The 13,270-nt window shown below is 38.0% G+C and overlaps 1 protein-coding gene across 2 annotated transcripts in view; it reads left to right on the top strand.

The window, feature by feature from the left end:
- pdlim5b (PDZ and LIM domain 5b) overlaps positions 1–13,270 on the top strand; it is a 40,802-nt gene that overhangs the window by 10,215 nt on the left and 17,317 nt on the right. For both annotated transcript variants that reach the window (XM_080046698.1, XM_080046699.1), the window contains exon 3: positions 3,628–3,779. In XM_080046698.1, coding sequence (XP_079902824.1) covers positions 3,628–3,779 — 152 coding nt within the window. The remainder of the gene's footprint in view (positions 1–3,627; positions 3,780–13,270) is intronic.

Genomic DNA, 13,270 nt, shown 5'->3' with positions numbered 1-13,270 from the left:
TTCAAATAAACCAGATTCGATTTTCTCGTTTTTTTAAAGACTGTATTTGATTATGGAAGTATAAAAGACAGATTGAAGACACATGGAAGCAATGGACAGTAAATTATTTTTCAAGGCTTCTGCTGAATTTCTCTGCATCTGTTTACAATGAGGTGAAGATGGAGTTCTTCAACTAAAAGACACCTTGTAGCCGAATCAAATTATGGGGCTTTCTAGCATGGTAATGTCATAATCTCCAGTGTAATATTGGATTTAACATAAGCCCTCAGCTATATCTGCCAAGGATCCTGCAATGTACTCTATGCAAGCTAGGTTGGTAGGAACAGAGGCAACATGTGTAGTGTATAAAGTGTAGTCATTACCCAGTAACCGCACAGTGGTAGAGACGACCATGCACACAGCAGCCACACCATAATGTGTCTTGAATCCTGTTCAAGTAAGCACTATTGGAAAGTCACTTCATTCATTTGGAAACGTCCTTCTCATCTGCCATACTAAAATAAAGCTCTATAGCTCTAACTAGTAGCCTTTTTACTCTTTAAGTTTGTTTTTAGTTTAAATGGTGTGTAAGTGCCTTTGATGCCTTTTTTAAAATGTTACCTGGCAGGGTTTAAAACAGCATCTTTTTCTCTTTGTCAAATTCTGAATATAGCACAGATAATCTAGTTGACGATTTTAAAAAGTGTTTGGTAAAACACGTAGCTAAAGACATCCTGCTCTCTTGAGAAAGGAAGGAGTAGGGCGGCCAAAAGCTCCAGTTCATAACTTTATCATGCTCTCCATCACGAGTGCCGGCTCAGACCTCTCTCTTGATTTATATTTAGACTGCGGATGCCAGGGATTCTTACAGTGACATCTACAGTATTTGTTTTGTATCCATGTGAGAAAGACAATATTTGACTGAAAGGAGTTGGAATTTATGAAGGGCTGTCTGTTCACCACAGACGGAGGCATAAAACTCTCTTAGCCACTTAAGAAAACACATTTTTCGGAAATGTTACAAGAGTTTCTCCAATGTTTGGGGTATACCCATATGTAGAGCTGTATTGTCTTCTCTCATATCCTTACAAGGAAATATCTTCACATCTCTTTCACACTCTCTGTCTTACCCCCTAACACACACACACGCACACACAGGCACGCAGAGAGGGAGACACAGCGTGTTCATTCAACAATCCGGCAGCGTTTTTTTCTGCCATTGACCTCTAGCAGAGCAGAACAGCCAACAGATGCCAGTGACTTGCACTGTCTTTATTGGCCTCCGTTTTTTAAGAGCAAATGAGTTTTTCTTTTTAATTGAAAGTAAATGCGTCAGCAGCACACTGACTCTGTGAATGCCAGGCAGGTGTGTTTACGAGTCTGCACCGAACACTGAGTGAGCAAATGAGTCAGTGTTCATGTCTGAGTAGTGAGTACCCAGCCCTTTGTGAGTAACACTTAGCGTGTGGCTGAACTATAGGCTTCCAAGACGTTGGTATGCATACATCAGCCTCAGCTAGGCATTCTACACTTCCCGCTACTGGTCTACGTGATCATGGCACAAGGAAAGCACTGCTCCAGAGAAAAATGTGTCCGTCACTGCCACCACAGCTTTCACGTCCTCATTCCCGGCCTTCCACTCTATTCCTTTTTGTTTTTTAAGGAGGTTAACACAATGGCGCATTGTTTGTGTCTCAGTGGCTTCCTTTTTAAAAGCAGGGGAAGGTCTGTTGGAGTTACATAACCTGAATGCATTCTTTAGCAGTGGGGAGAGGGAATATCTTCCTTTGTGTTTATCTGTCCAAATCAGGGCTGGTTCTTTATAAGCAGCTGCTCTCAGTTTTTGTGTGACCGAAGATAACCAAAACTTTTTTTTTTGCATGCATTTCCATTTTATTGGGGTCAAAGAAACGTATAGTGGATTCCTAGATGGCATAGGTGGACCATATAACAGTTTTTTTCTGAGGTATCCAATTTAACATTCAACACTTGGTAGAGATGACAGATAAAATCACTTTCCTCGCTTCACGCCCTCTAAATTATACGTTTCAGTCAGTCAGCATTATTCAAATCAGTCACCTGGGCTGCCACTTCTCAGACATGTGTGCAATTCCCACCACCCCTTTCTTTCTTAAATGTTTGAGGCTTCAGGCTAGGAGTTCAGTTCTTCCACACGATGCTGAGAGATGACTTAAAGATATGATCATAACAAGGCTGGCACGCAACGAGTACACCGTGTTCTTTTTCATTCCCATGACTGCATTCTGCACGGCTGCACAGGTGCTTTTTAAGAGTGCGCTGAGTGATTGACGAGGTGTGCAACAGCGCTGCGTTATCACTGGTCCATCATCACACCTGGTACGGACGGAGTCATCCCATCGTCATGGTTTTATTACGTTACTTCCTGTGTGTGTCGTAAAAGAAATACAAGTCTCAGCGTGCTCGAAAGAGATAGAAGCTCGGATCAATCTCACGCTACCTTTCACTATACTCTCTGGCAGATAGGCAGTGGTATTTAATGGATTGCTTTTTACTTTTCACATATTTAAAAATATTACACTTTTCCTCACTTTTCATATGATTTGGAAATGTAAAAAACAAACCTTTAATCTTGACACATAATATTATAGGTTTAATTTACAATACATAGAGTTTGAAATACACAAAATACCAATTTATTTGACACGTGCTCAAGTACAAAGGCTTGGAATGTGAAGAAAACTAAGCTGTTGGATCGGAGAAACATGTTAGTGATCTGGGAAGCTGGGTCTGACTCTTGACAAGAGGAGAAGCCAAAAAGCATTAAAAGCTTGATAAGGAAAACCCTCTCCAGACCGCACAACCTTTGCATTAGCACCTCTCATCACCGCAGTGACAGATGCAGCATACAGCAAAGTAAATCCTGGAGTGACTTCAAAACCTCTTACTGTCCCTAAGAGACCCAGCAAAAGCAAAGGATGTCGCTCCTATTAAATATGAAAGCGCAGACCTAACACCACCTGATGCTGTCATCATTGGCATTGGTACTCTTTCGAGAAACACTGAAAACAGCCTCTTAATATGTGTAGAAATTAACATGTTCAGTTTTTCCCTCCTGACGCATAATGAATTTGTAACTGTAATATATAGCACACATACTCAGATGTTACTATTGAAATTCAAACTTTGGTCAGTTGGTAGTGTTGATGATGAGACCTCATCATTGGAATATTTCTGCTTTTTTAATGGGCAGCTTGTTTTGGTGAATGTAGAATCCTGCCCCATGGATGCTGTAATAGAATGAGAGAGAATAAAATGCCTATCTCATCTGACAAAGGTTATGTAATACGGGAAACGGAAAGGGGAACACAATGCTTGGTGATTACAAGAAGCAAATCAAGACGAAATGGGCGACACACACACACACACACACACACACACACACACACACACACACACACACACACACACACAACATGTTTTATTTAAATGCCATTATTTTATTGTAAATAAACAGCAGATGCAAACTTTGAAGTCCCAAATGTTAACACAGCGTAATCTTAAATAGAGCTGAGAGGCAGAGAAGAGGCAGAGTTGATGGTTGTTGGGGACAAATATGTCCCTGGTGAGCTTCTGTTTAATTTAATTTTGTTTTGTTTGTCATTGCAGCTCACGGATGGAGGCAAGGCAGCCAAAGCCAAGATGAGCATTGGAGACACCATTCTGTCCATTAATGGCATTTCCACAGAGAGCATGAATCACCTGGAGGCCCAGAACAAGATAAAGGCCTGTACAGGGAACCTCAGCCTCACTCTGCAGAGGTAACAGCTGCATATACTCCACACATGAGCAAGCTTTCCCATGAATTCACATTTCAACATGATCATTGGATTTCCTGGCTTAGCAATACAATGCATACTTTGCTGTGTTTGACTGCCAGTGTGTGTGCTTAGGCCTGAACGATGAATCTGTATTCTGTACACAGCCAAGCGTAACCAAAAGTAGCCTCCAGAATTTGAGGCTACTTTTGACAGAATAGTAAAAAGACAAAGAACCTGGTCTTTAATCAGCAAATAAGAAAACTTGATTTCCACATTGTATTTATTTGTATGTGCTGTATTCAATTTGCCTTTAGGACAATTTAAAACACATGCACTGCTATTGTGCTAATTTAAAACTGTTTTGTGTTTTTTTGCCAGGGAGTTTGGCAATGTTAAGAATTGAATTAAGCTTGGTGTTGTCATCTACATTATAATAAGAGTACATTGGCTAGCAGTATAGTGGGTACATAGTAATCAACGCATCCAATGCAAATCTGTAGAATGTATGGTTTAGTCCTACTTACCCTGCAATCACAAGATTAGAAATATTGTACTTGGGCTTGTCCAAAAGTGATACACTTAAATGATAAATTAAAAAAGTGACTGCCTATTAACTCTACATAAGATACACAGAATAAATAAAGAAACATCTTCATTTTGTGAATTGACTTCATCCCTTTGCACATACTTCAAAGAAAAAAACATAGCTGCAACTGAGGTCCACTAAGGAAAGGTTTCATTCCGGGCAGATTTATAGTCTAAAGGGAATTCCTTTAGTTAGTTTTTCCAGTACAAAGAGACACCTACGACCAAACACTACAGTACTTTTCACAGGCAAACACGTTACAATCACTGTACATGGCGCTGCAGCCGAGCTTTCGTGTCAGAAACAAACATATGGAGGCGAAGCACGCACACTTCCCAAGCTCTAAGACATGTTGACAGAAAAAGTCAATGCCTGGTTTGCATGTCATGTCATTCCGTCACCACATCAAAGCTGTAAGGAGTCCCAAGTGTTCAACGGTGGGAATATAGTCCCAAAATAGCCCTGCCCCACATCTGCATGCAATCTGCTGTGGGTAACGGATGCACAATGAAACATCAAACATTCCGGTCTCACAGTACATGCAAACTACAACTGAAACCCCACACACTAAACTACAAAGGTTTCCTCCTTACAAATAATACACAATTGTAGTGTGCTTCGTCTGTGGCTAAATTTTTTAGATTGTTTGTATGGTGTCTCAATTCTATGTCTGCATTCAGTGACACAGAAAGAATAGTTTTAGAATCATTTTACTTTATACATAACACATATGTCTAAATTTCTTCTTATAAGAAAAGTCGGGAGTTGGAAATTAAGTTTATTATTTTTGTGTTAAATTTGAAAGACAGTCACACTTAACTTTATGCTGTCGTCTTCTAAAATACCTAAACCTCAGTATATGTTGACATTTAAGAACACTGTTTAGCCAGATGTATAGACATTCTATCACTCATTTATATGCCACTTTCCATCCATGTTCCCACATTTGATTTATGGTGTTGATGATGACTGATAAGAATACTGGGTTTATGAAAACATTCCTAGAGTGCCAAGAGATGATGGATGCGACTCTTTTGAAACAGTTCCCATTCTTTGGAAAGTCCCCGAATGAATACTTGTGCATCGATACCTTTTATGGTGCAGGTGTGTGAATGACAGCGCCCTACTTAGAAGATCCTATGAAATGACAGTGACATATCATATTTCCAATAGCGAGAAATGTTGTAATGTTAAAAAAAATAGAGAGAAAGAGAAAAAAAAATAAGAAAATCATCCGATTAACACCATCCAAAATACAATGTTGTCTTTCCCAATTTCCTTTCAGCCAAAAACTCACTCACTGATTTGAATATGTTTAAGTTATTTATTTCGCTGTTGCTAGGAGAGTGGAAACTTGTTTTCATCAGGGAGGAAATGAACTTGGGGTTTTTAAAAGCACTCCCCCTCATCCCTGTAGCTCTACTCTGTAGTTAATCATAACACAACTGTCTGAATGAGCAAAGAGCCCGTTGTGTGTTTTGTGACAGAGACAGAAACCAGGTTTTTCCTTTTTCAAAGACTGTGGTCTCTTTGAATAGGCTGTCTAAAAAGTGTGTGACATCTCACTTACTTTAGTTAATACGGTAGTTTTAATTGAAAGAACAGAACGTTTTTAGTTCAGCTTCAGAAATTACAACTTCACATCTACTGTACATTCCACACAGGAAGATTCACCTCAATAAAACATGCTCCCTATAGGATGAAACCAGGGTTTAAAGCTTGTGCTTATATGAAGTCATGTTAAGCAATCCTCCAGCCTTTGGTATGAACTCACAGTTGATAAGACCAGCAGCAATCGGTGAATTTCATGGGTACTCTACTATCACCGCAATCTTTTTTTTGCTAATGATCAGTTACACCAGCCGGCCGTGGGAAGTATCCTAAGGAAAGAAAGAGGTAACACTTTAGTTCGATAGTCCACAGTTGACACTCAACAAGCCATCAGTTGATACGCAGTTGCATGTCAACAGTGAATGAGTTTACATATCTCAACAGATAAGTAACATGAATTCAACTAACTGTAAGTTAACTATAAGTTGCACTATTAGTAGATGATTAGTTGATATTCAACAGAGCTTGTTCAACAGATAAAAAAACAAGGATTCAACTAACTGTCTGTTAACTATAGGTTGCACTATTAGTAGATGTTTAGTTGATATTCAACAGTGAGTAAGTTGATACATATTTAGAATGCATTCAACTGTCAGTTAACTATAAGTTGCATGTTTAGTAGATGTTGTTTTGTACACGTAGCATGCATTCAACTAACTGTCAGTTAACTATTAGTTGCATTATTAGTAGATGGTTAGTTGATATTAAACAGTGAGTTAGTTGATACTTAACAAAGCTTGTCATCAAATATGTAACATGCATTCAACTAAGTGTTAGTTAACTATACGATCATTTTATTTTGTTAATTTATTTTTACAAATACAGTCTGCAACAGACATTGTACTTTTTATTACATGTTCTTTACAAATATTCAACTATCAGTTGAGTGTCAACTTCTAGTAACTTGACTATCAACTGCTGTTATCAACCAATTCTCAACTTACGTTTCATATGGATCAACTTTCCCCCACTCACAAGGAACACATCTAATGAATGAACATTCAACCCTCTGTTGATCATATATGTTCATTGTAAAATAAAGATGAGAATGTTTTATCAATCAATAGGCACTACCTGTAGGTGACTACCTGTTGATTGTCATATGACTGTCGACAAACTATCAGTCAATATTCAACTTAGCATAAGTAGACAGGTCTTGGGACTGTCAAATTAAAGTGAAAACAGTTTAGTGTCTACACACTATTAACAGAGCAAAACAGAGAAAATAGTTGATTCTCAACAAACTATCAGTCGACGTTCAACTAAGCATTAGTAGAGAGGTCTTAGGACTGTCAAATTAAAGTGAAAACAGTTTAGTGTCTGTAGACACTCTACAAACTAGTAACAGTAGAAAATAGAGACAAGTTTTGCTCAACTGATGAGTAACACTGGATGACCCCAAAGTAAAGTTAAAAAATATATAGGCAGCATATCTGAACAGGAAAGAACATTTATTTGAAGTAAATTTAACTTGTTTCAGTAGTTACACAACATGTAGGTACACAGCAAGTACCATCAATACCTCTAAAAAAGACAATAAAACTAATGCATGTATTTATTTAGGTGTCACTTAGGCAATTGTTTAACGACAGATCGTCCAAAAATTGACATTCAAAAAGCTCAGTAAAGTGTACCACAACACCCAGTACCACTAGTTATGATACTGAGCAAACATATGTAATATATAACATCAGTTCTCATGAAACGCTTTGTTATGGTAAGAAAAAGATATATAATTTTGTTATGGACCAGAATATCTGAAGCTCCTAGTAGCTCGGGAGGAAATGGATTAACAGCAATGGTGAAACAAGACACACTGATTCAGCAGTTAGGTTTGACAAGTAAATGTAAAATACTTATTTTCTACTCTCTCTTCCTTGAAGTGTATGTCATTGTTGATTCTCAGTAAAACATAAAAAAACACAACAGTGCCATTTTTTTCATTATGGACTCAAGATAAAAACAACTTAATTATCACTCTCCTGTGACCAACCACTAGTTTAACCTGGTCCTGCCACTGTTATTTGACTGAGCACATTTGAATAATTTTTCGCTCTCTTTAGATCCAGTTGTTGGGTTACTAGCCACTCCAGGCCTGCTGTACTCCTCTTCAATTGAAGCAGTCGGGCTGAAGAATCCAGGAATCTTGTCCTATCACCCAGTTGATGAACATGGAAAGAAATGATCTGAGAATTACCACAAAATAGTTCAAATGCATTTTGATTTCCTTTATCTAAATCATTATAGCATTGTGGTTCCACATTCAAACACATAATGCTTTATATTGCTTTAATAAAATATATTTGGTACCCTAATCAAATAAAATTCTCACTGAACCTTGTACAGATTGAAATTATTTTTTAATTAAAGAAACATGTAATCTCTATGACCATTCTACACAACACCACATGCATAGACTCAGTTTTTGCTCACTTTAGACTGAAATAGCAATGTGCACTTTGAATGTGGAACATGCAAACATTTATTCAAATACAGTTTAGTGTCTATAAACACACTTTATTTAGACAGATACTTGTGAAGCTAGGCAGCGCTAGGCTCATGCTAACGTTGCTAATATAGCTAGCGCGCTAGGCGCGGCGCTAATGCTAACGTGGCTATGCTAGCGGGAGGCCGCGTCGCTAATATATATGACATTATTGTTACATACACAAAACGATATCTCACAAATACCTCAGTTAACTCACCAATTATTCCCTTTGGCTAATGGCAGCATACTTGTGACCACCACGGGTCTTCAGTGTGAGATGGATTGGTTGGTCAAGCGGTCTTTAGCATATAGCTGCTGCTTTTACTGACCAGACACACAACCTCTCTTTAGCTGCCAGTAAAGAACGAGACCTCTCGCTTAAACAGCCCTTACCAACCAAGCTGGGGGAGTTCAAGTGCTTGAAAAAAGTGGGAAATCGTAATGTCGATACAGTTAGAAATGAAATATGTTTCCTAAATAAAGTCTCTCCAAACATATTTTCACCTTCCCAAAGTTTAAAATACACATTAATAGATCAATATATATTTTTTCATATACTTTCTGCTCACAATATTATCAATAATGTCCTACAGGTTATAGTTGTTATTTATCAGTAACCACTATACGTTCTCATTGTATTGCACACCACTCTATGTAGGCCTATTTAGGTCCTCTAATCTTGAGAGGTTTATACAGCCATTGCTGATATTAACAATTATATAAAAAAACTATCTATCTATAAATATGTATTTAAACTTTGGGAAGGTGATAATATGTTTGGAGTCTGGATTTTCGAATATTATCGACATTACGATTACCCACCTTTTTCAAGCACTTGAACTGCCCCAGCGTGGTTAGGGCTTTTTCGAGACAGAGAGGGCTCGTTTTACTGACCTGGGCAGCTAAAAAATGGATGTGTGCCTGGACAGTAAAGCTATGTGCTAAAAGCCAGCTTGACCAACCAATCCATCTCACACTGAAGACCCGTGGTGGTCACAAGTATGCTGCCATTAGCCAAAGGGAATAATTGGTGAGTTAACTGAGGTATTTGTGAGATATCGTTTTGTGTATGTAACAATAATGTCATATATATTAGCGACGCGGCCTCCCGCTAGCATAGCCACGTTAGCATTAGCGCCGCGCCTAGCGCGCTAGCTATATTAGCAACGTTAGCATGAGCCTAGCGCTGCCTAGCTTCACAAGTATCTGTCTAAATAAAGTGTGTTTATAGACACTAAACTGTATTTGAATAAATGTTTGCATGTTCCACATTCAAAGTGCACATTGCTATTTCAGTCTAAAGTGAGCAAAAACTGAGTCTATGCATGTGGTGTTGTGTAGAATGGTCATAGAGATTACATGTTTCTTTAATTAAAAAATAATTTCAATCTGTACAAGGTTCAGTGAGAATTTTATTTGATTAGGGTACCAAATATATTTTATTAAAGCAATATAAAGCATTATGTGTTTGAATGTGGAACCACAATGCTATAATGATTTAGATAAAGGAAATCAAAATGCATTTGAACTATTTTGTGGTAATTCTCAGATCATTTCTTTCCATGTTCATCAACTGGGTGATAGGACAAGATTCCTGGATTCTTCAGCCCGACTGCTTCAATTGAAGAGGAGTACAGCAGGCCTGGAGTGGCTAGTAACCCAACAACTGGATCTAAAGAGAGCGAAAAATTATTCAAATGTGCTCAGTCAAATAACAGTGGCAGGACCAGGTTAAACTAGTGGTTGGTCACAGGAGAGTGATAATTAAGTTGTTTTTATCTTGAGTCCATAATGAAAAAAATGGCACTGTTGTGTTTTTTTATGTTTTACTGAGAATCAACAATGACACACTTCAAGGAAGAGAGAGTAGAAAATAAGTATTTTCCATTTACTTGTCAAACCTAACTGCTGAATCAGTGTGTCTTGTTTCACCATTGCTGTTAATCCATTTCCTCCCGAGCTACTAGGAGCTTCAGATATTCTGGTCCATAACAAAATTATATATCTTTTTCTTACCATAACAAAGCGTTTCATGAGAACTGATGTTATATATTACATATGTTTGCTCAGTATCATAACTAGTGGTACTGGGTGTTGTGGTACACTTTACTGAGCTTTTTGAATGTCAATTTTTGGACGATCTGTCGTTAAACAATTGCCTAAGTGACACCTAAATAAATACATGCATTAGTTTTATTGTCTTTTTTAGAGGTATTGATGGTACTTGCTGTGTACCTACATGTTGTGTAACTACTGAAACAAGTTAAATTTACTTCAAATAAATGTTCTTTCCTGTTCAGATATGCTGCCTATATATTTTTTAACTTTACTTTGGGGTCATCCAGTGTTACTCATCAGTTGAGCAAAACTTGTCTCTATTTTCTACTGTTACTAGTTTGTAGAGTGTCTACAGACACTAAACTGTTTTCACTTTAATTTGACAGTCCTAAGACCTCTCTACTAATGCTTAGTTGAACGTCGACTGATAGTTTGTTGAGAATCAACTATTTTCTCTGTTTTGCTCTGTTAATAGTGTGTAGACACTAAACTGTTTTCACTTTAATTTGACAGTCCCAAGACCTGTCTACTTATGCTAAGTTGAATATTGACTGATAGTTTGTCGACAGTCATATGACAATCAACAGGTAGTCACCTACAGGTAGTGCCTATTGATTGATAAAACATTCTCATCTTTATTTTACAATGAACATATATGATCAACAGAGGGTTGAATGTTCATTCATTAGATGTGTTCCTTGTGAGTGGGGGAAAGTTGATCCATATGAAACGTAAGTTGAGAATTGGTTGATAACAGCAGTTGATAGTCAAGTTACTAGAAGTTGACACTCAACTGATAGTTGAATATTTGTAAAGAACATGTAATAAAAAGTACAATGTCTGTTGCAGACTGTATTTGTAAAAATAAATTAACAAAATAAAATGATCGTATAGTTAACTAACACTTAGTTGAATGCATGTTACATATTTGATGACAAGCTTTGTTAAGTATCAACTAACTCACTGTTTAATATCAACTAACCATCTACTAATAATGCAACTAATAGTTAACTGACAGTTAGTTGAATGCATGCTACGTGTACAAAACAACATCTACTAAACATGCAACTTATAGTTAACTGACAGTTGAATGCATTCTAAATATGTATCAACTTACTCACTGTTGAATATCAACTAAACATCTACTAATAGTGCAACCTATAGTTAACAGACAGTTAGTTGAATCCTTGTTTTTTTATCTGTTGAACAAGCTCTGTTGAATATCAACTAATCATCTACTAATAGTGCAACTTATAGTTAACTTACAGTTAGTTGAATTCATGTTACTTATCTGTTGAGATATGTAAACTCATTCACTGTTGACATGCAACTGCGTATCAACTGATGGCTTGTTGAGTGTCAACTGTGGACTATCGAACTAAAGTGTTACCAAGAAAGATAATTGATGTTTATTTATTTTCATTGAAATATGCAAAGCAGTGCAAAGAAAAACACCACTCCCCTGAGGTTGTGTCTGGTTCAAACCTCCTAGACAAAACAGATCAACACAGCAATGTCTGTGATCTAGCCATTCTCTGATGCTTTACACAGGGAATTCTGATGGGCTCCCAGAGTAGAAAGTAGATTTCAGATTTGTTTATTTTCCGCTTTGCGTGTGTATTTGTGTGACTACTAGAACACCTTTGGAAGGTGTTACCCGCTGTATTTATCTGTCAGATAAAATGCAGTGCGGTCTAGCAGAACAGAAATGACAAGCATCAACATATTGCACTAGGCAAAAATGTCCTCTTACTCAAGCTACACTCTTCCTCTTTTGATTATATAAGCACTTTTAAATATACTGTACCTGTCTGACTGTCCCACACATAGACAGTGCTGTAGCCGCAGTACATAATCCAGATGGGTTTTTTTTGTGCCAGGCCCAGGCCACTTACTGTAGCTAAACACTAGTCAGCTCGACGGGCTGTGGGTTGACTCTGCAGATATTCTCATGCAAGGCCACTGTACACCCAACAAGTCTTGAGGTATGGTTATAAAAGGGTGAAATAAAGGACAATCCAATGCAACCCAGAGCCCCCGCTGACTCCAGGCTGCCTTAGCCAGATGTGGCGCGGTGGTCGGAATGAAAAGTAACAAAGGATAGAGACTTGTTATTACATCGCTTGGACCAACGTTTAAAAGAGTTGCAGTTAATTCTCTTCTCTTGTGCTTGCTGTATCCAGATATTTGACCTCAAGGAGAACTCCATTTGCTTTATTCATTGACCTGGCCTCGATGCAGGTTGTATTCCCATGGATAACTTTTATTCCACAATAAACCTGCCAGCACACGTCACCTTGAGAAATCCTGTAGAGAAGGGCATGAAATGGCACATGGAAAAAAAACAATATAGTGTCAATGCCAAACGTCACTAGGGTGCATGTGACTGCTGATACGGACAAGTGCACTGTGGTCCTACTTGACACGTGTACAGGCCCATCAGTCACGGGCAATTATCATGTTAGTGGAGTATCCAAGGCAACTGACCGCAGCAACGGACTGGCCCGTTACATGTTAATAAGCCGCAACTCTGGGAATGGCAGTCACGTTTTTTGTCCTTGTTAGCTCTGTCAGTTTTTAAATCTCTGTCCCTCTTAAAATCAAAGTTTTTTTTTTATAGTTTTTTTAACTCTCGCTAAAGAAATGTCCTTGTGAGCTCTGATTTAAAAGCCCACGGTTTTCGCACTCCCAAGTTGCTGATTCTTGGTGAAATACGAGGGGGGAACATGGAGAGACAGGGGAGGCGCT

The sequence above is a fragment of the Ammodytes marinus genome (assembly GCF_949987685.1).
Source record: "Ammodytes marinus genome assembly, chromosome: 18".
In the NCBI taxonomy this organism is placed as follows: Eukaryota; Metazoa; Chordata; class Actinopteri; order Uranoscopiformes; family Ammodytidae; genus Ammodytes; species Ammodytes marinus.
This window is presented reverse-complemented; position numbering and strand designations above follow the sequence as displayed.